The 21,367-nt window shown below is 40.1% G+C and overlaps 2 protein-coding genes across 12 annotated transcripts in view; both read left to right on the top strand.

Moving 5' to 3' along the window:
- The first annotated feature begins 3,695 nt into the window (after nucleotides 1-3,695).
- On the top strand, nucleotides 3,696-10,082 carry LOC128632783 (mucin-2). The gene is made up of 2 exons (XM_053679991.1): nucleotides 3,696-9,519; nucleotides 9,948-10,082. The coding sequence occupies exons 1-2, from the start codon at nucleotides 4,204-4,206 to the stop codon at nucleotides 10,080-10,082; spliced, it is 5,451 nt and encodes a 1,816-aa protein (XP_053535966.1). The 5' UTR covers nucleotides 3,696-4,203.
- A 522-nt stretch (nucleotides 10,083-10,604) lies between these two features.
- The window catches only part of LOC108261646 (uncharacterized), a 42,295-nt gene continuing 31,532 nt past the window's right edge, over nucleotides 10,605-21,367 (top strand). For 10 of the 11 annotated variants that reach the window (XM_053679952.1, XM_053679955.1, XM_053679951.1 and 7 more), the window contains exons 1-13: nucleotides 10,605-15,962; nucleotides 16,060-16,214; nucleotides 16,328-16,446; nucleotides 16,741-16,802; nucleotides 16,896-16,996; nucleotides 17,104-17,176; nucleotides 17,273-17,427; nucleotides 17,535-17,656; nucleotides 19,203-19,264; nucleotides 19,370-19,470; nucleotides 19,578-19,650; nucleotides 19,747-19,901; nucleotides 20,009-20,130. In XM_053679952.1, coding sequence (XP_053535927.1) covers nucleotides 11,107-15,962; nucleotides 16,060-16,214; nucleotides 16,328-16,446; nucleotides 16,741-16,802; nucleotides 16,896-16,996; nucleotides 17,104-17,176; nucleotides 17,273-17,427; nucleotides 17,535-17,656; nucleotides 19,203-19,264; nucleotides 19,370-19,470; nucleotides 19,578-19,650; nucleotides 19,747-19,901; nucleotides 20,009-20,130 — 6,156 coding nt within the window. In that variant the 5' untranslated portion in view covers nucleotides 10,605-11,106. The remainder of the gene's footprint in view (nucleotides 15,963-16,059; nucleotides 16,215-16,327; nucleotides 16,447-16,740; nucleotides 16,803-16,895; nucleotides 16,997-17,103; nucleotides 17,177-17,272; nucleotides 17,428-17,534; nucleotides 17,657-19,202; nucleotides 19,265-19,369; nucleotides 19,471-19,577; nucleotides 19,651-19,746; nucleotides 19,902-20,008; nucleotides 20,131-21,367) is intronic. The other variant, XM_053679948.1, reaches the window with a different exon arrangement.

The raw sequence follows: 21,367 nt of genomic DNA, 5'->3' as shown, positions 1-21,367 counted from the left end.
TCCTGGTGCCGTCTCTTCCCCATGTAAGCGACCCCCACACACACGTCCTCCACATAATGTAAAAGAAAACTTATTTCATCAGACCAGGCCTTCTTCCATTGCTCCATGGTCCAGATCTGATGCTCACGTGCCCATTGTAGGTGTTTCGGTGGTGTACAGGGGGTCAGCATGGGCGCTCTGACCGGTCTGCAGCTATTCAGCTCCATATGCAGCAAGCCGTGATACTCTGTTTCTATCAGAACCAGCATGAACTTTTTCAGCAGTTTGTGCTACAGTAGCTATTCGGATCGGACCAGACGGGCTAGCCTTCACTCCCTACCTGCATCAATGAGCCTTGGGAGCCCATAATCCTGTCTCCGGATCAGTGGTTGTCCTTTCTTGGACCACTTTTGGTAGGTACTAACCACTGCATACCGGGAACACCCCACCATTTTAAAGATGCTCTGACCCAGTTGTCTAGCCACGGTTGACAATACGGCTCTTCTTAAAATCGCTCAGATCCTTACACATGCCCATTTTTCCTGCTTCCAAACACATCAACCTTGAGAACTGACTGGTGATTTGCTACCTAATATATCCTATCCCTTGACATTAAAGGTGGCATTAAAATTAGATAATCAATATTATTCACTTAACCTGTCAGTAGCTTAATGTTATAGCTTATTGGTATATATACACACACACACATACTGCTGGGCAAAAAAAAAGTCCAAAATGGCAAATTAGTAAACTTTTAATGGTCTTAACAGATCATTGGTCACAAAATTAGTAAGAATGAAACAAATAAATGTTTACTTCGTATCTTTCAATGTTTAAGGAGAATGTTTAATGTTGTGGGTAAATTTGTGGACAGCTTTTTACAGAAAGAAGAGCCAGTGTTGTTCCATTCAATGGTGATGGCTTCAAACAGTTGATGAGTAGATTAAAATGTTTCCCGGTTAGTTTGTGTTTAATGTGAGACCAAATATTCTCTATAGGGTTCAAATCTGACCAGGCCAAATAATGAGCCTGATGGACTTGTGCGCAACCACTTTTTAGTGGTCTTCGCAGTGTGGGCAGGAGCCTTGTCATGGTGAAAAATAACATTTGATCTTTCCACTATAGAAAACAACTTTTGAATTTTGGGAAGTAAGCCTTTTTTTTTTTTTTGGTAATATTCTCCTGTATTCCACAGCATAAACTGACTTTTCCCACTGAAACAGCTCACAAGTACCAGTAGCTGTAAAGGCTTCACACCCCATGACACCTTTCCTCCATGCTTAACTATAGTAGAGAAGCATTCACTACTGTATTTCTCACCAGATCTTCAATGACACCTCTCTGGAACATCACCATGCAACTCAAATTGTGATTCATCACTCCACACAGCAATGGCTTTCTAAAACATCTTCTAGACACAAAACCTGCATTACATAAACTTCTGGTTATTGTTCTTCTCAAAGAGTCTTGTTTTATTGTTTTCTTTTGGTCTCCTCCATCCACAAAACATTTTTCCATTAACTTTTTGGCTTGTCCATGTGATCTTTGGTAAACTGCAGATAGGCAGAAATGTTCAGACATTGTAAGATCCCTGTTCTTTAAATAAAACAGGATGCTCACTCACACTTGATCATCATACCATTGATTGAAAACACCTGACTCTAATTTCACCTTCAGATTAACTGTTAATCCTAGAGATTCACATACTTTTACACCTCACAGATATGTAATATTGGATTCAATTCAATTTTATTTGTATAGCGCTTTGTCTCAAAGCAGCTTTACAGAAATATCAACATGGTATACAGATATTAAAGGTGTGAATTTATCCCAACTGAGCAAGCCACTGAGTGGCGAAGGTGTCAAGGAAAAACTCCCTAAGATGTTTTAAGAGGAAGAAACCTTGAGAGGAACCAGACTCATATATATAACCCATCCTCATCTGGGTAACAACAGATAATGTGAAAAAGTTCATTACTGATTTATATGAATTCTGTATGGCCATAGAAGCAGCTGTAGTCTCAGAAGTCTGGAATTGGAGTAGATTAGAGCTCCTTCCGGAGGCAGGACATCCGAAACGGATCAGGCAGGTCCGGAGATCAGAAAGGATCAGGATCTCTAGTATCTCTGTAAAATCGTGTGTGGCTCGGCAGAAGGAGAGTGGGAGAGAAAAGATTATTAAGACTGGCATAGCATAATAGAGAGACTAGTCAGGGTAGGCGTGAGTAAAAAAAATACGTTTTAAGCCTAGATTTAAACACTGAGACTGTGTCTGAGTCCCGAACACTAATTGGAAGACTGTTCCATAACTGTGGTGCTCTATAAGAGAAAGCTCTTCCCCCTGCTGTAGCCTTCACTATTCTAGGTACCGTCAAATAGCCTGCATCTTTTGATCTAAGTAGGCGTGGCGGATCATAGAAAACCAAAAGGTCGATTATATACTGTGGTGCGAGACTGTTAGTGCTTTATAAGTTAATAAAAGTATTTTATAATCAATGCGAGATTTAATTGGGAGCCAATGTAGCGTTCATAAGATTGGGGTGATATGGTCATATCTTCTGGTTCAAGTTAGGACTCTAGCAGCTGCATTTTGGACTAACTGGAGTTTGTTTATGTTCCTACTGGAACATCCATACAGTAAGGCATTACAGTAATCTAATCTAGAGGTGACGAATGCATGAACTAGTATTTCTGCATCATGTAGTGACAATATATTTCTTATCTTAGAAATATTTCTGAGATGAAAGAAGGCTATTCTAGTAATATTATCTACATGAGCATCAAATGATAGGCTGGGGTCAATAATCACTCCAAGGTCTTTTACTACTGTACATGATGAAACAGAATGTCCATCCAGAGTAACCATGTGATCAGAAAGCTTATTTCTAGCTACACGTGGTCCTAATACAAGTATTTCTGTTTTACCAGAATTAAGTAAAAGGAAGTTAATTAACATCCAACGTCTAATGTCCTTTACACAATCCTCAACTTTACTAAGCTGCTGTCTGTCCTCTGGCTTCGCTGAAACATACAACTGTGTATCATCAGCATAACGGTGGAAGCTAATTCCATGTTTACGAATAATTTGACCCAGAGGTAGCATATACAAAGTAAAAAGCAGCCTCGAACCCGTCCTTGCTCTTGAAGGTCTCAGCCTTTTTTGGAGGCTCCTTATAGACTATGATTAGATGATTGCCTCACCTGTTTCACATCACCTTCTTATTTTAACTTCTCACATCGCTATTAGTCCTAAATTGCCCCTGTCCCAACTTGGGCAACGTGTTGCATGCATCAATTTCAAAATAAATATTTATCATCAAAAAACAATGTAGTTGATTAGGGAAACCATCAAATACCTGGTTCTTTGTTTAAATACAAGTCAAAGTACATTTACACATCACTCCTCTTTGTTTTTATTAGCATTTACTGTCCATACTGTCCCAACTTTATCAGAATTGGGGTTGTATTAAAATAAGAAACTTGTGTTCACCATGCCATCTACTGTCTGACATTCATCCAAAGTATATGAGCTTGTAACACAATATAGTATTAGGGATCAAATGATGATTTTATTTAGTAAAGTTCCTCATCCTACCCTAAAATAAATTTTTGGTTATGCTGCTTAGTTCAGATCAGACTTGAGCATGATAGACCTTCTGTAGTCTGACTGACAATCTTTTTATGATTAGAATCAAGCCATTTTTTGTACTCTCCAGTGTAATCCATGTGTTTCTTTCACCAGATTCAGATGCTTCACATAGAAAAATAACAAAATGATGCATGGGAAGAGCGAGTGAATTGATATGATCAGAAACATGTTTGTAGGGGGTTGAAATAGAAACAAGAAAAGTTCTTAATTTGTCATTTATCATATTATACAAATGTTATCATTGAATAATATAAACGTTATCACTTGTGATGTTTGATGACCTTTTTTTTTATCTGAATGATAAAGTAATTTAATGTTACTAAATTAAAATAATAACAATATACTGTGTTTGTAACAGTGTGTCTATGGTTGGTATTTAGTGGGACCAGAAGCGACAAGTAAGTAGCAGCCAAAATTCTTGTCCCTTCAGTATATTCTGTATGTAAGATGACTTTAGAAATTTGGAAGAAAAAAAAAAAAATGAAAAAATATTAAATAATTTATTTAAGTACTTACCATAAAACATTTGAATAATCTTTGATATATGATGCCTTGACTTCAGGACAACATCCACAATGCAGCCAACAACAGAAACAACCACTGCTACTGTATCCACAAGACAGGCTACAACAAACACAGAACCAACAGAAACTGCAATTACAACTATTCCAGCTCCAAGTACTACAACTGAAGCTCAAACAACTACAGAGGAACCAACCACAGCTACCACTGTATCATCATCTGCAACACCAACCATCACTACTGAATCCACAAAACAGGCTACAACAAGCACAGAACCAACAACAGAAACAACTGCAGTTATAACTACTCCAGCTCCAAACACTACAACTGAAACACAAACAACTACAGAGGAGCCAACCACACCTACAACTGTACCATCATCTACAACAGCAATATCAACGACCACTGCTGAATCCACAAGACAGGCTACAACAAGCACAGAACCAACAACAGAAAATGCAATTACAACTACTCCAGCTCCAAGCACTACAACTGGAGCCCAAACAACTACAGAGGAACCAACCACATCTACAACTGTACTATCATCTACAACACCAATATCAACCATCACTACTGAATCCACAACACAGACTACAACAAGCACAGAACCAACAATAGAAGCAACTGCAGTTACAACTACTTCAGCTCCAAGCACTACAACTGAAACACAAACAACTACAGAGGAACCAACCACACCTACAACTGTACCATCATCTACAATACCAATATCAACCATCACTACTGAATCCACAACACAGGCTACAACAAGCACAGAACCAACAACTGAAACAACTGCCATTACAACTACTCCAGCTCCAAGCACAACAATCACAGAACCAACAATAGAAACAACTGCCGTTACAACTACTTCAGCTCCAAGCACTACAACTGAAACACAAACAACTACAGAGGAACCAACCACACCTACAACACCAATATCAACCATCACTACTGAATCCACAACACAGACTACAACAAGCACAGAACCAACAATAGAAACAACTGCAGTTACAACTACTTCAGCTCCAAGCACTACAACTGAAACACAAACAACTACAGAGGAACCAACCACACCTACAACTGTACCATCATCTACAATACCAATATCAACCATCACTACTGAATCCACAACACAGGCAACAACAAGCACAGAACCAACAAACGAAACAACTGCAGTTACAACTACTTCAGCTCCAAGCACTACAACTGAAACACAAACAACTACAGAGGAACCAACCACACCTACAACACCAATATCAACCATTACTACTGAATCCACAAGACAGGCTACAACAAGCACAGAACCAACAACAGAAACTGCAATTACAAGTACTCCAGCTCCAAGCACTACAACTGGAGCTCAAACAACTACAGAGGAACCAACCACACCTACAACTGTACTATCATCAACACCAATGTCAACCATCACTACTGAATCCACAAGACAGGCTACAACAAGCACAGAACCAACAACAGAAACTGCAATTACAACTACTCCAGCTCCAAACACTACAACTGAAACACAAACAACTACAGAGGAACCAACCACACCTACAACTGTACTATCATCTACAACACCAATATCAACCATCACTACTGAATCCACAACACAGACTACAACAAGCACAGAACCAACAACAGAAACTGCAATTACAACTACTTCAGCTCCAAGCACTACAACTGAAACACAAACAACTACAGAGGAACCAACCACACCTACAACTGTACTATCATCTACAACACCAATATCAACCATCACTACTGAATCCACAACACAGACTACAACAAGCACAGAACCAACAACTGAAACAACTGCCATTACAACTACTCCAGCTCCAAGCACAACAATCACAGAACCAACAATAGAAACAACTGCCGTTACAACTACTTCAGCTCCAAGCACTACAACTGAAATACAAACAACTACAGAGGAACCAACCACACCTACAACTGTACTATCATCAACACCAATATCAACCATCACTACTGAATCCACAAGACAGGCTACAACAAGCACAGAACCATCAACAGAAACTGCAATTACAACTACTCCAGCTCCAAACACTACAACTGAAACACAAACAACTACAGAGGAACCAACCACACCTACAACTGTACCATCATCTACAATACCAATATTAACCATCACTACTGAATCCACAACACAGGCTACAACAAGCACAGAACCAACAACTGAAACAACTGCCATTACAACTACTCCAGCTCCAAGCACAATAATCACAGAACCAACAATAGAAACAACTGCAGTTACAACTACTTCAGCTCCAAGCACTACAACTGAAACACAAACAACTACAGAGGAATCAACCACACCTACAACACCAATATCAACCATCACTACTGAATCCACAAGACAGGCTACAACAACCACAGAACCAACAATAGAAACTGCAATTACAGCTACTCCAGCTCCAAGCACTACAACTGGAGCTCAAACAACTACAGAGGAACCAACCACATCTACAAATGTACCATCATCTACAACACCAATATCAACCATCACTACTGAATCCACAACACAGACTACAACAAGCACAGAACCAACAATAGAAACAACTGCAGTTACAACTACTTCAGCTCCAAGCACTACAACTGAAACACAAACAACTACAGAGGAACCAACCACACCTACAACACCAATATCAACCATCACTACTGAATCCACAAGACAGGCTACAACAAGCATAGAACCAACAACAGAAACAACTGCCATTACAACTACTCCAGCTCCAAGCACAACAATCACAGAACCAACAATAGAAACAACTGCCGCTAAAACTACTTCAGCTCCAAGCACTACAACTGAAACACAAACAACTACAGAGGAACCAACCACACCTACAACTGTACCATCGTCTACAACACCAATATCAACCATCACTACTGAAACCACAAGACAGACTACAACAAGCACAGAACCAACAATAGAAACAACTGCAGTTACAACTACTTCAGCTCCAAACACTACAACTGAAACACAAACAACTACAGAGGAACCAACCACACCTACAACACCAATGTCAACCATCACTACTGAATCCACAAGACAGGCTACAACAAGCACAGAACCAACAACAGAAACTGCAATTACAGCTACTCCAGCTCCAAGCACTACAACTGGAGCTCAAACAACTACAGAGGAACCAACCACACCTGCAACTGTACTATCATCTACAACACCAACATCAACCATCACTACTGAATCCACAACACAGACTACAACAAGTACAGAACCAACAATAGAAACAACTGCAGTTAGAACTACTCCAGCTCCAAGCACTACAACTGGAGCTCAAACAACTACAGAGGAACCAACCACACCTACAACTGTACTATCATCAACACCAATATCAACCATCACTACTGAATCCACAATACAGCCTACAACAAGCACAGAACCAACAACAGAAACAACTACAGTTACAACTAATCCAGCTCCAAGCACCACAACTGAAACACAAACAACTACAGAGGAACAAACCACATCTGCAACTGTATTATCATCTACAACAGCAATATCAACCATCACTACTGAAACCACAAGACAGGCTATAACAAGCACAGAACCAACAACAGAAACAACTGCACTTACAACTACTCCAGGTCCAAGCACTACAACTGAAACACTAACAACTACAGAGGAAACAACCACAACTACAAATGTACCATCATCTACAACACCAATATCAACCATCACTACTGAATCCACAACAAAGGCTACAACAAGCACAGAACCAACAACAGAAACAACTGCCATTACAACTACTCCAGCTCCAAGCACAACAATCACAGAACCAACAATAGAAACAACTGCAGTTACAACTACTTCAGCTCCAAGCACTACAACTGAAACACAAACAACTACAGAGGAACCAACCACACCTACAACACCAATATCAACCATCACTAATGAATCCACAAGACAGGCTACAACAAGCACAGAACCAACAACAGAAACTGCAATTACAACTACTCCAGCTCCAAGCACTACAACTGGAGCTCAAACAACTACAGAGGAACCAACCACACCTACAACTGTACTATCATCAACACCAATATCAACCATCACTACTGAATCCACAATACAGCCTACAACAAGCACAGAACCAACAACAGAAACAACTTCAGTTACAACTAATCCAGCTCCAAGCACCACAACTGAAACACAAACAACTACAGAGGAACAAACCACATCTGCAACTGTATTATCATCTACAACAGCAATATCAACCATCACTACTGAAACCACAAGACAGGCTATAACAAGCACAGAACCAACAACAGAAACAACTGCACTTACAACTACTCCAGGTCCAAGCACTACAACTGAAACACTAACAACTACAGAGGAAACAACCACAACTACAAATGTACCATCATCTACAACACCAATATCAACCATCACTACTGAATCCACAACAAAGGCTACAACAAGCACAGAACCAACAACAGAAACAACTGCCATTACAACTACTCCAGCTCCAAGCACAACAATCACAGAACCAACAATAGAAACAACTGCAGTTACAACTACTTCAGCTCCAAGCACTACAACTGAAACACAAACAACTACAGAGGAACCAACCACACCTACAACACCAATATCAACCATCACTAATGAATCCACAAGACAGGCTACAACAAGCACAGAACCAACAACAGAAACTGCAATTACAACTACTCCAGCTCCAAGCACAACAATCACAGAACCAATAATAGAAGCAACTGCCGTTACAACTACTCCAGCTCCAAGCACTACAAGTGAAACACAAACAACTACAGAGGAACCAACCACACCTACAACTGTACCATCATCTACAACACCAATATCAACCATCACTACTGAATCCACAAGACAGACTACAACAAGCACAGAACCAACAACAGAAACTGCAATTACAACTACTCCAGCTCCAAGCACTACTACTGAAACACAAACAACTACAGAGGAACCAACCACAACTACAAATGTACCATCAACTACAACACCAATATCAACCATCACTACTGAATCCACAACACAGGTTACAACAAGCACAGAACCAACAACAGAAACAACTGCAGTTACAACTACTCCAGCTCCAAGCACAACAATCACAGAACCAACAATAGAAACAACTGCCGCTAAAACTACTCCAGCTCCAAGCACTACAACTGAAACACAAACAACTACAGAGGAACCAACCACACCTACAACACCAATGTCAACCATCGCTACTGAATCCACAACACAGGCTACAACAAGCACAGAACTAACAATAGAAACAACTACAGTTACAACTACTCCAGCTCCAAGCACTAAAGCTGAAACACAAACAAATACAGAGGAACCAACAACAGCTACAACTGTATTATCATCTACAACAGCAATATCAACCATCACTACTGAAACCACAAGACAGGCTATAACAAGCACAGAACCAACAACAGAAACAACTGCACTTACAACTACTCCAGGTCCAAGCACTACAACTGAAACACTAACAACTACAGAGGAAACAACCACAACTACAAATGTACCATCATCTACAACACCAATATCAACCATCACTACTGAATCCACAACAAAGGCTACAACAAGCACAGAACCAACAACAGAAACAACTGGCATTACAACTACTCCAGCTCCAAGCACAACAATCACAGAACCAACAATAGAAACAACTGCAGTTACAACTACTTCAGCTCCAAGCACTACAACTGAAACACAAACAAGTACAGAGGAACCAACCACACCTACAACACCAATATCAACCATCACTAATGAATCCACAAGACAGGCTACAACAAGCACAGAACCAACAACAGAAACTGCAATTACAACTACTCCAGCTCCAAGCACAACAATCACAGAACCAATAATAGAAGCAACTGCCGTTACAACTACTCCAGCTCCAAGCACTACTACTGAAACACAAACAACTACAGAGGAACCAACCACAACTACAAATGTACCATCAACTACAACACCAATATCAACCATCACTACTGAATCCACAACACAGGTTACAACAAGCACAGAACCAACAACAGAAACAACTGCAGTTACAACTACTCCAGCTCCAAGCACAACAATCACAGAACCAACAATAGAAACAACTGCCGCTAAAACTACTCCAGCTCCAAGCACTACAACTGAAACACAAACAACTACAGAGGAACCAACCACACCTACAACACCAATGTCAACCATCGCTACTGAATCCACAACACAGGCTACAACAAGCACAGAACTAACAATAGAAACAACTACAGTTACAACTACTCCAGCTCCAAGCACTAAAGCTGAAACACAAACAAATACAGAGGAACCAACAACAGCTACAACTGTATTATCATCTACAACAGCAATATCAACCATCACTACTGAAACCACAAGACAGGCTATAACAAGCACAGAACCAACAACAGAAACAACTGCACTTACAACTACTCCAGGTCCAAGCACTACAACTGAAACACTAACAACTACAGAGGAAACAACCACAACTACAAATGTACCATCATCTACAACACCAATATCAACCATCACTACTGAATCCACAACAAAGGCTACAACAAGCACAGAACCAACAACAGAAACAACTGGCATTACAACTACTCCAGCTCCAAGCACAACAATCACAGAACCAACAATAGAAACAACTGCAGTTACAACTACTTCAGCTCCAAGCACTACAACTGAAACACAAACAAGTACAGAGGAACCAACCACACCTACAACACCAATATCAACCATCACTAATGAATCCACAAGACAGGCTACAACAAGCACAGAACCAACAACAGAAACTGCAATTACAACTACTCCAGCTCCAAGCACAACAATCACAGAACCAATAATAGAAGCAACTGCCGTTACAACTACTCCAGCTCCAAGCACTACAACTGAAACACAAACAACTACAGAGGAACCAACCACACCTACAACACCAATGTCAACCATCACTACTGAATCCACAACACAGGCTACAACAAGCACAGAACTAACAATAGAAACAACTACAGTTACAACTACTCCAGCTCCAAGCACTAAAGCTGAAACACAAACAAATACAGAGGAACCAACAACAGCTACAACTGTATTATCATCAACAGCAATATCAACCATCACTACTGAATCCACAAGACAGGCAACAACAATCACAGAACCAACAATAGAAACAACTGCTATTACAACTACTCCAGCTCTAAGCACTACAACTGAAACACAAACAACTACAGAGGAACCAATCACACCTACAACTGTACCATCATCTTCAACAGCAATATCAACCATCACTGCTGAATCCACAAGACAGGCTACAACAACCACAGAACCAACAATAGAAACTGCAATTACAGCTACTCCAGCTCCATGCACTACAACTGGAGCTCAAACAACTACAGAGGAACCAACCACACCTACAACTATACTATCATCAACACCAATATCAACCATCACTACTGAATCCACAAGACAGGCTACAACAATCACAGAACCAACAATAGAAACAACTGCAGTTACAACTACTCCAGCTCCAAGCACTACAATTGAAACACAAACAACTCCAGAGGAAACAACCACACCTACAACACCAATATCAACCATCACTACTGAATCCACAACACAGTCTACAACAAGCCCAGAACCAACAATAGAAACAACTGCAGTTACAACTACTCCAGCTCCAAGCACTACAATTGAAACACAAACAACTCCAGAGGAAACAACCACACGTACAACTGTACCATCATTTACGACACCAATATCAACCATCACTACTGAATCTACAAGACAGGCTACAACAAACACAGAACCAACAACAGAAACATCTGCCGTTACAACTACTCCAGCTCCAAGCACTACAACTGAAGCATCAAAAGCAGAATCAACTAATCAATTAACAATCAATATTGCCACAAGCACCACAGCAGAATCGTTAAAAACTACATCAACTACACCTAAATATAGGTTACCAACTACAACTCTATCAACGGAAGTAACCACTACCACTGAATCCAAAACACAGGCTACAACAGAAACAACAACAGAAGGAACTATTGCTTCTACTCCGGTTTCAAGCAAATCAACTGAAGCATCTACAACTACAGAGGAAACCGCAATAAATACATCTGCAACTATCCCAACAACAATTACAACACAAATATATGAAGTTCCCACAAAGGAATCCACAACACAGGCTGCAACAACCACAGAACCCACAACAGAAGAATCGTCAGGATTAACAACTATGTTTGCTCCAAGCACAACTAAAAAATCAACAACTGCAGAAGAAAATCTAACATCTACACCTACAACTGGGAGCCCAACAACTATACATACAACTGTACCAACAAAGATTACCACACCCACAAATGAATTGTCCACTACTACTTTTTGTTCAACACAGGCCACAACAAGCACAGAACCAACAAAAGCAGAATCAAGTGCATCTACAACTACACTAGTCCCAGGTACAGCATCTGAAACAACAGCTACAGAAGGGACAAATACAGCTACAAATGTGCCACAAACTACAATACTAACAACAAAAGTGACCTCTTCCACTGAATCCACAACACAGGCTACTGTTACCACAGAACCAACAACTGCAGAATCATCTGGATTAACAACTACATTAGCTCAAAGCACCACCAAGGAAGCATTAACAACTACAAAGGAAACACCAGCAGCGACGCTTACAACTCTACCACCAACTACATTACTAACACCAGAAGTGACTCATACAACTTCATCCACACAGGCTACAACAACTACAGAACCAATAACAGCAGAATCAACAACAGTAGAATCAATGACCACAGAATCAACAGGATTAACAATGACCTTAGTTCCAAGCACCTCATCTGGATCAACAACTACAAAGGAATCTCAATCAACTATACTGACAACTGTGCCACAAACTACAACAAAAATAATAGAAGCAACTACTATCTCTCAATACACATCACAGGCTACAATAACTATGGAACAAACAGCAGCACAATCAGCTGCATCTATGACTATTTTGAGTCCAAGCACTACACCTGAAGCATCATCAAATACAGTGGGGGCACCAACAATGCCAACAACAGAAGTACCCACTATGAGTGCATCCACAACACAGGCTACAACATCCACAGAATCAACAGCAACAGCATCCACAACAGCATTATCCACAATAGCAGAATCAACTGGATTAACAACCACAATTTCTCCAGACACAACTGAGGAAACTCCATCAACTACACCTACAACTGTGCCACCAACTCCAATACTGGACATGACCACTACAACTGAATCCACAATAGCAGAATCAACTGAATTAAAAACTACCTTATCTCTAAGCACAACTAAAGCCCCAAAAACTACAGAGGAAACTGCATCAACTACACCTACAACTGTGCAACAAACTTCAACCAAAACCATGGACATGACCAGAACTCCAGCATCAACAACAGTATCCCCAACAGCAGAATCAACTCGATTAACTACCTTAGCTCCAAGCAACACAAATGAAGCATCAACAACTACAGAGGAAATTCCATCAACCACACCAAAACCTCTGTCAGAAACTACAACTCAAACAATGGAAGCAAAACTTACAACTGAATTTACAACACAGGCACCACCAACTACAACACTGACAATGGAAGTGACTACACCTACAACTGTGCCACAAATAACTCAAACAATGGAAGCAACCACTACAACCAAATTCACAACACAAGCAATATCACCCACAGAACCACCAACAGGAGAATCTACAAGAGTAGAATCAACTGGATTAATAACTACCATAACTCCAAGTACCACAACTGAATCATCAACTTCAGAGGAAACTCAATTAACTACATTTACAACTATGCTCCCAACTACAACTTTAAACACATTGGAGGTTACAACAACCACAGAACCAACAACAGCAGAATCAACTATATTAACAACCATCATAGCTCCATTCACCACAATTAAAGTACAAACAGCTACAGAGGAAACTTCATCAACTACACCTGCAACTGCACCACTAACTAAAACACTAACAACAGAACTGACCACTACCACTGAATCCACATCACAGACTGCAACAGCAGAAAGAAAAAGTACAACAACAAAAGAAGTGAGCAGTAAGACTGAATCCACAACAGAATCAACTGCAACCACAAGTAGCCTAACCACTAGCACTGTGACCAAAGAACAAACTGCAAAAGAAACTCCAACAATTCCACCAACAACTACACCAACAAACACAGTGACCACTATATTCACAACACAGCCTACACAAACAACACAACCAACAGAATCCATTGTATCTATAACTTTTCCCACTCCAACAAACATAATGGAAGCACTAACAACTACAGTGGAAACCCAAGCAAATACACCTACAACTGTAACACTAATTGCAACATCAACAACCAAAGTAACCACTACCTCTGAATTCACAACACAGTCTACAACAACCACAGAGCAAACAGTAACTTCTCTGGTTCCAAACACTAACACTGAAGAGCCAACAACCACAAAGGAAACTCACAGAACATATCCAACCATACCACCAGCAATTATAACACCAACAACAGAAGTAACCCCTACCACTGAGCCCACAACACAGGTTGCAACAACCACAGAGCTGACAACAGCAGTACCAACTGCATCTACAATTAGTATAGCTCCAAGCACTACAACTGAAGCACCACCAACAACTCAACCTTCAACTACACTAATGACCAAATTGATCACTATTTCTGTGTCCACTCTTGAGCCCACATCGACAACAGAAACAACAACAGAAGAACCGGCTGAATCTTCAATTTCTGTGCATACAAGGACTACAACTGAAGCACCAACAACTACAGAGGGGACACTAACAACCACATTTTCAAATGTGCCATCACCAACAACAGCAAAAACAACTATTTTTCCAAATCTAAGCACTTCAACAGAAACACTAGCAACTACACCTACAACTTTACCACCATTTACAATACCAACAACTGAAACTCACTCTAGCTCTGAATCTTCAACACAGACTGCAACAATCACAGAGGCAATAGAAGCAAAAACAACCGAATCAACTAATACTCCAGCTCCAAACACTACTGCTGAATTACCAACAACTGCAGAGGAAACATCATCTACACCAATAACCACAGGAACAACTGCAACTACTTTTGCTTCAAACACTACAAGTGAAGCACCCACAACTGCAAAGTATACTCTAATAACTACTCCCACATACATAGCACAAACAACTCTAACAGCAAAAACAGAATTGACTATTGCAGTTTTATCCTCTGCTCAGCCAATTGCACTATCAGCAATATATCCAAATTTTTCACATACTCCTGTAACTCCAAGTATTTCAAGTGAAACAGCAAATACAGAATCTACTCCTTTACCTTTTACAGATGATCAAGGTAAAATAAATTTAACACAAAATACAACATATGTTACTCTAACTACTGCAGCTTTCAGCTCCACAACATTAGTACCAGCAACTCCAGTGTCAACTCTATCAATTACACCTATATCAACAACATCTACAACAGCCAAGGAAGATTTGACCACTGCCACTGATTTCACGAAAAAACCTTCCACACTTGCAAGAAATACAAATACATCTGCTTCACCAAAACCTGAAATAAATACAACGGAAGCAAATGGAACTGATGACACTGCAATTTCAGCCACACCTGTAACTACATTAACTATAACTGCCACGTCAATAAATACTTCAACTGCAGAATCAACAATTTATACAAGTTCTCCTAACCGTGCAACGCACACAGTACCTTTCTCCACAATGTATGTTAAATTCTTATATGACTATATAAATAAAGAAGGAAATATTCCAAATTAATTCTGAAAGAAAAATAATCTGCACTATGCTTTATCTCTGCAGAGCTGGCATAGCTGTGGTTCAAACCAGGCTGATGTTCAACTCGTCCGTTCCCATTCCCAGCGAGACTTTGCTCCATAGTGCAATCACTGCCCTGTTGAGTTCTCGACTCACAAACATCAGTGATTCAATAAAAGTCCTGAACTTCAAATATGAGAGTATGTTTTGTTTACTAATAATTCACTAACACAAAATACAGCTTCACGGTCTGATCCATATGATATCTACATTTTTATCAGACATTCTAAAAGGCATTTGCTTTATTCCCCAGCAAATTCAAACAATTCCTATGTAGTCATCTTGACATTCAGCCTCAGCAACATCAGCATGCCAGAGAAACCTGACCTCAGCAACACTGAGACCCGAGTGCAGAATTCCATTAATGATGCTGTGAGTGTAAATATAATTCTTCTAATCAGGGCTGTTTCAGTAAACCAAATTGTTGAAACATTGCCAAGATAGAAACGAAATTTGTGAATTTAGTCCTTAAAAATCAGCAGGTATATTGATTACAGTATATTATATGAATTTCTGTTGGATAGACAGTAGGTAAGACTTTATTCGACACATAGAAAACTGCAAAATTGTCAAATTGTTAATTTTTGAACATCTAAAAATAGAAATGTTTCACCTCTAAAGACTTCGATAATTTAAAAAAAACAACAACATTGTCATTGCATCCAGCTAAACACACTTTTGAATGAACCTTGGCAAGATCAATTTGAACCGAAGTTGTCTACCTTCACGTAAGTTGACTACAGCACAGATATCTGTTCTGAGAATTACTTCCTATACTTCTCACTGTCCTGATTTTAAGTACAATTTGGTTTTCTAAATAGAAGTTCAGGAAAACAAATTGAAGGTTACATGGTGTACAGTTTCCAAGATGGTGATGCGAATACACTAATGAACTTTCTCAGTGAGCTCCAAAAACAAAGCGGTAAGCTGTGCTACACAACCTTGCTTAATGTTTGCTGTTTTTGTTGACTGAGCATATAAATACATGTTTTATTTCGTTACCTTTGAATAAAACTTGTTTTCTTGCAGGTAATTATACATCAGTTCCTCGATCAAGTACAACAGTTCCACTGTTGTCTTCAGCAGCAACTCCAATAATAAAGTATGGTCATTTCAGACATGTGTTAAAGAAATGGAGAATCCATTCATTGTTATGAATCGTGTTTGAAACAAAAAGTTCTAACATTTTTGTCTTCAGATCTGGTTCAGCTGTGGTTCAGGCCAGACTGGCCTTCAACTCCTTCACTCCCATTCCCAGTGAGAGTTTGGTCCTCAGTGCCATCACATCTCTGTTGAGTTCTCGATTCAAAGACCTCAGTGATTCACTAACTGTGCTGAACTTCACCTACGAGAGTATGTTTCCTTTAAATATCACAAATTACAGCAACAACTGTTCACGTTATTGTTCCATCCGTATGAGATCTAAAATATTCTAATGGACAACTTTCTTGATTCCACAGATGTTTCAGAGACATCCTATGCAGTCATCTTCACATTCAGCATCAGTAACATGAGCATTCCAGAGAACCCCGACCTAAGGAATGGCACCTACACCCAAGTGGAGAACATCATCAATAATGCTGTGAGTGTTCATTTTACATGCACTTTGTGTTGGCTGTAGGAGCATGTTACTTTGGCAGAAGAAGAACTGGTTTGATTTCATTTACTCTGTATTCTGAAAACATATAGCAGTAAAACTATCTTGAGGTGACAATGTGCATAACAAGGCATATTCTTCTGATCAGTCATTGATTCAGTATAAAATGCCATGAAACCATGTCATATCATAACAGTATAGACAATCTTGAGTGCTTCTTTCAAGTGAGGCATACAGATACCCCTTCTCCAGTGGGGCCTAGGTCTGCCTTGACTCTCCATTCAGTGGGGTGTGCCTGATAGAGCTCTAGCAGGATCCAAACAATGGACATCCTTGTAATGTGGCAAAACAATCTCACCTGGCTATGCTCGATTTGGAGGAGCAGTGGTTGTACTCTGAGCAAAGTGATCTCCTGCCTCACCACCACAGTACAGTGTGCTGTAAACACTCCTGCTGCTGCTGGTGGCTCCATCTGTTTGTCAATCTCACACCCTCTTTGTCCATGACCTGTGAATAATATCCCAGGGCAACGGAACTCTGCCGGGGGCAATGTCTCTTCGCTTACCTGCAGGGAGCTGCGCGCCTTTTCAAGGCTAAAACAATGGCCTCAGACTTGGACGTGAAGATTTTCTTCGCAGCTTCTTCACACTTGGCAAAATCTTCAAGGAATTTTTAGAGATCCTTCTTGCATGGTGCCACGAGAGAATCATCTGCAAATAACAGGGATGTTACTGTACCTCTAACCTCATACACTGGACACCAATCCAACATCAGCTGCATCTTGATATGCTGTCCATGAAAAGAAGAAATAGGAGTCATGAACTTTTTCACACTAACTGTTGTTACCCAGATGAGGATGGGTTCCCTTCTGAGTCGGGTTCCTCTCAAGGTTTCTTCCTCTTAAAACATCTTAGGGAGTTTTTCCTTGCCACCGTTGCCACTCAGTGGCTTGCTCAGTTGGGATAAATACGCACCTTTAATATCTGTATACCATGTTGATATTTCTGTAAAGCTGCTTTGAGACAATGTCTATTGTAAAAAGCGCTATACAAATAAAATTGAATTGAATTGAATTGAATTGAATTGAGTGGAAAAAGAAATGCCCCTGACGGAGTCCAATAGCCACCTCAAACCATTTTGACTTAACACCAAGAAAGCGGGCATGATTCTCACTGCACTCATTCAGAGATTGGATCACAAAGTAGTGACACAGACACCCCATATTCCTGTAGTCCGTCCTACATCCAGTGCTGAGGCGCATGCTCATAGGCCTTCTCTAAATACACGAAACACTTGTAGACTGGATCAACACACTCCCATGACATCTCACTAAAAATAGAGTCCTTCATTAAGGTCAGTTTATCAAATTTTGAAGGCATTTTCATCAGGAATAATTCGGGAAATTCTTCACTTTTGGTCAACACAGAAAACTTAGTGTACAAAAATCGCTAAATTTGGAACATCTAAATATGTAGAACTTGAATTGTCACATCATTTGTAATTCAAACCTAAAGATGTTTACATTCTCCAGCTAAACACACTTCTCAATGCACCTGGCGCAGAACCATTCGCACCCAAAATCTCCAACTTCACGTAAGTTGAAAGCAGCATTGATTTCTGTTTTGAGAAGACATCCTGTAATGCTTACTACAGAGTTCTTGATACGAAGAACATCTAATTTTCTGCTTTTCCAAATAGAAGTTCAGGAAAACAGATTGAAGGTGTAATAGAGTACATTCTCCAATATGGAGATAGTAATATACCAATCAGCTTTCTCAGTGAGCTCCAAAAACAAAGCGGTAAGCTGTGCTACACAACCTTGCTTAATGTTTGCTGTATTTGTTGACTGAGCATATAAATACATGTTTTATTTCGTTACCTTTGAATAAAACTTGTTTTCTTGCAGGTAATTATACATCAGTTCCTCGATCAAGTACAACAGTTCCACTGTTGTCTTCAGCAGCAACTCCAATAATAAAGTATGGTCATTTCAGACATGTGTTAAAGAAATGGAGAATCCATTCATTGTTATGAATCGTGTTTGAAACAAAAAGTTCTAACATTTTTGTCTTCAGATCTGGTTCAGCTGTGGTTCAGGCCAGACTGGCCTTCAACTCCTTCACTCCCATTCCCAGTGAGAGTTTGGTCCTCAGTGCCATCACATCTCTGTTGAGTTCTCGATTCAAAGACCTCAGTGATTCACTAACTGTGCTGAACTTCACCTACGAGAGTATGTTTCCTTTAAATATCACAAATTACAGCAACAACTGTTCACGTTATTGTTCCATCCGTATGAGATCTAAAATATTCTAATGGACAACTTTCTTGATTCCACAGATGTTTCAGAGACATCCTATGCAGTCATCTTCACATTCAGCATCAGTAACATGAGCATTCCAGAGAACCCCGACCTAAGGAATGGCACCTACACCCAAGTGGAGAACATCATCAATAATGCTGTGAGTGTTCATTTTACATGCACTTTGTGTTGGCTGTAGGAGCATGTTACTTTGGCAGAAGAAGAACTGGTTTGATTTCATTTACTCTGTATTCTGAAAACATATAGCAGTAAAACTATCTTGAGGTGACAATGTGCATAACAAGGCATATTCTTCTGATCAGTCATTGATTCAGTATAAAATGCCATGAAACCATGTCATATCATAACAGTATAGACAATCTTGAGTGCTTCTTTCAAGTGAGGCATACAGATACCCCTTCTCCAGTGGGGCCTAGGTCTGCCTTGACTCTCCATTCAGTGGGGTGTGCCTGATAGAGCTCTAGCAGGATCCAAACAATGGACATCCTTGTAATGTGGCAAAACAATCTCACCTGGCTATGCTCGATTTGGAGGAGCAGTGGTTGTACTCTGAGCAAAGTGATCTCCTGCCTCACCACCACAGTACAGTGTGCTGTAAACACTCCTGCTGCTGCTGGTGGCTCCATCTGTTTGTCAATCTCACACCCTCTTTGTCCATGACCTGTGAATAATATCCCAGGGCAACGGAACTCTGCCGGGGGCAATGTCTCTTCGCTTACCTGCAGGGAGCTGCGCGCCTTTTTCAAGGCTAAAACAATGGCCTCAGACTTGGACGTGAAGATTTTCATCGCAGCTTCTTCACACTTGGCAAAATCTTCAAGGAATTTTTAGAGATCCTTCTTGCATGGTGCCACGAGAGAATCATCTGCAAATAACAGGGATGTTACTGTACCTCTAGCCTCATACACTGGACACCAATCCAACATCAGCTGCATCTTGATATGCTGTCCATGAAAAGAAGAAATAGGAGTCATGAACTTTTTCACACTAACTGTTGTTACCCAGATGAGGATGGGTTCCCTTCTGAGTCGGGTTCCTCTCAAGGTTTCTTCCTCTTAAAACATCTTAGGGAGTTTTTCCTTGCCACCGTTGCCACTCAGTGGCTTGCTCAGTTGGGATAAATACGCACCTTTAATATCTGTATACCATGTTGATATTTCTGTAAAGCTGCTTTGAGACAATGTCTATTGTAAAAAGTGCTATACAAATAAAATTGAATTGAATTGAATTGAATTGAGTGGAAAAAGAAATGCCCCTGACGGAGTCCAATAGCCACCTCAAACCATTTTGACTTAACACCAAGAAAGCGGGCATGATTCTCACTGCACTCATTCAGAGATTGGATCACAAAGTAGTGACACAGACACCCCATATTC

Source organism: Ictalurus punctatus, chromosome 3 (genome assembly GCF_001660625.3).
Source record: "Ictalurus punctatus breed USDA103 chromosome 3, Coco_2.0, whole genome shotgun sequence".
In the NCBI taxonomy this organism is placed as follows: Eukaryota; Metazoa; Chordata; class Actinopteri; order Siluriformes; family Ictaluridae; genus Ictalurus; species Ictalurus punctatus.
The sequence above is the reverse complement of the archived record's forward strand: the minus strand, read 5'-3'. Positions and strand labels throughout refer to the sequence as shown.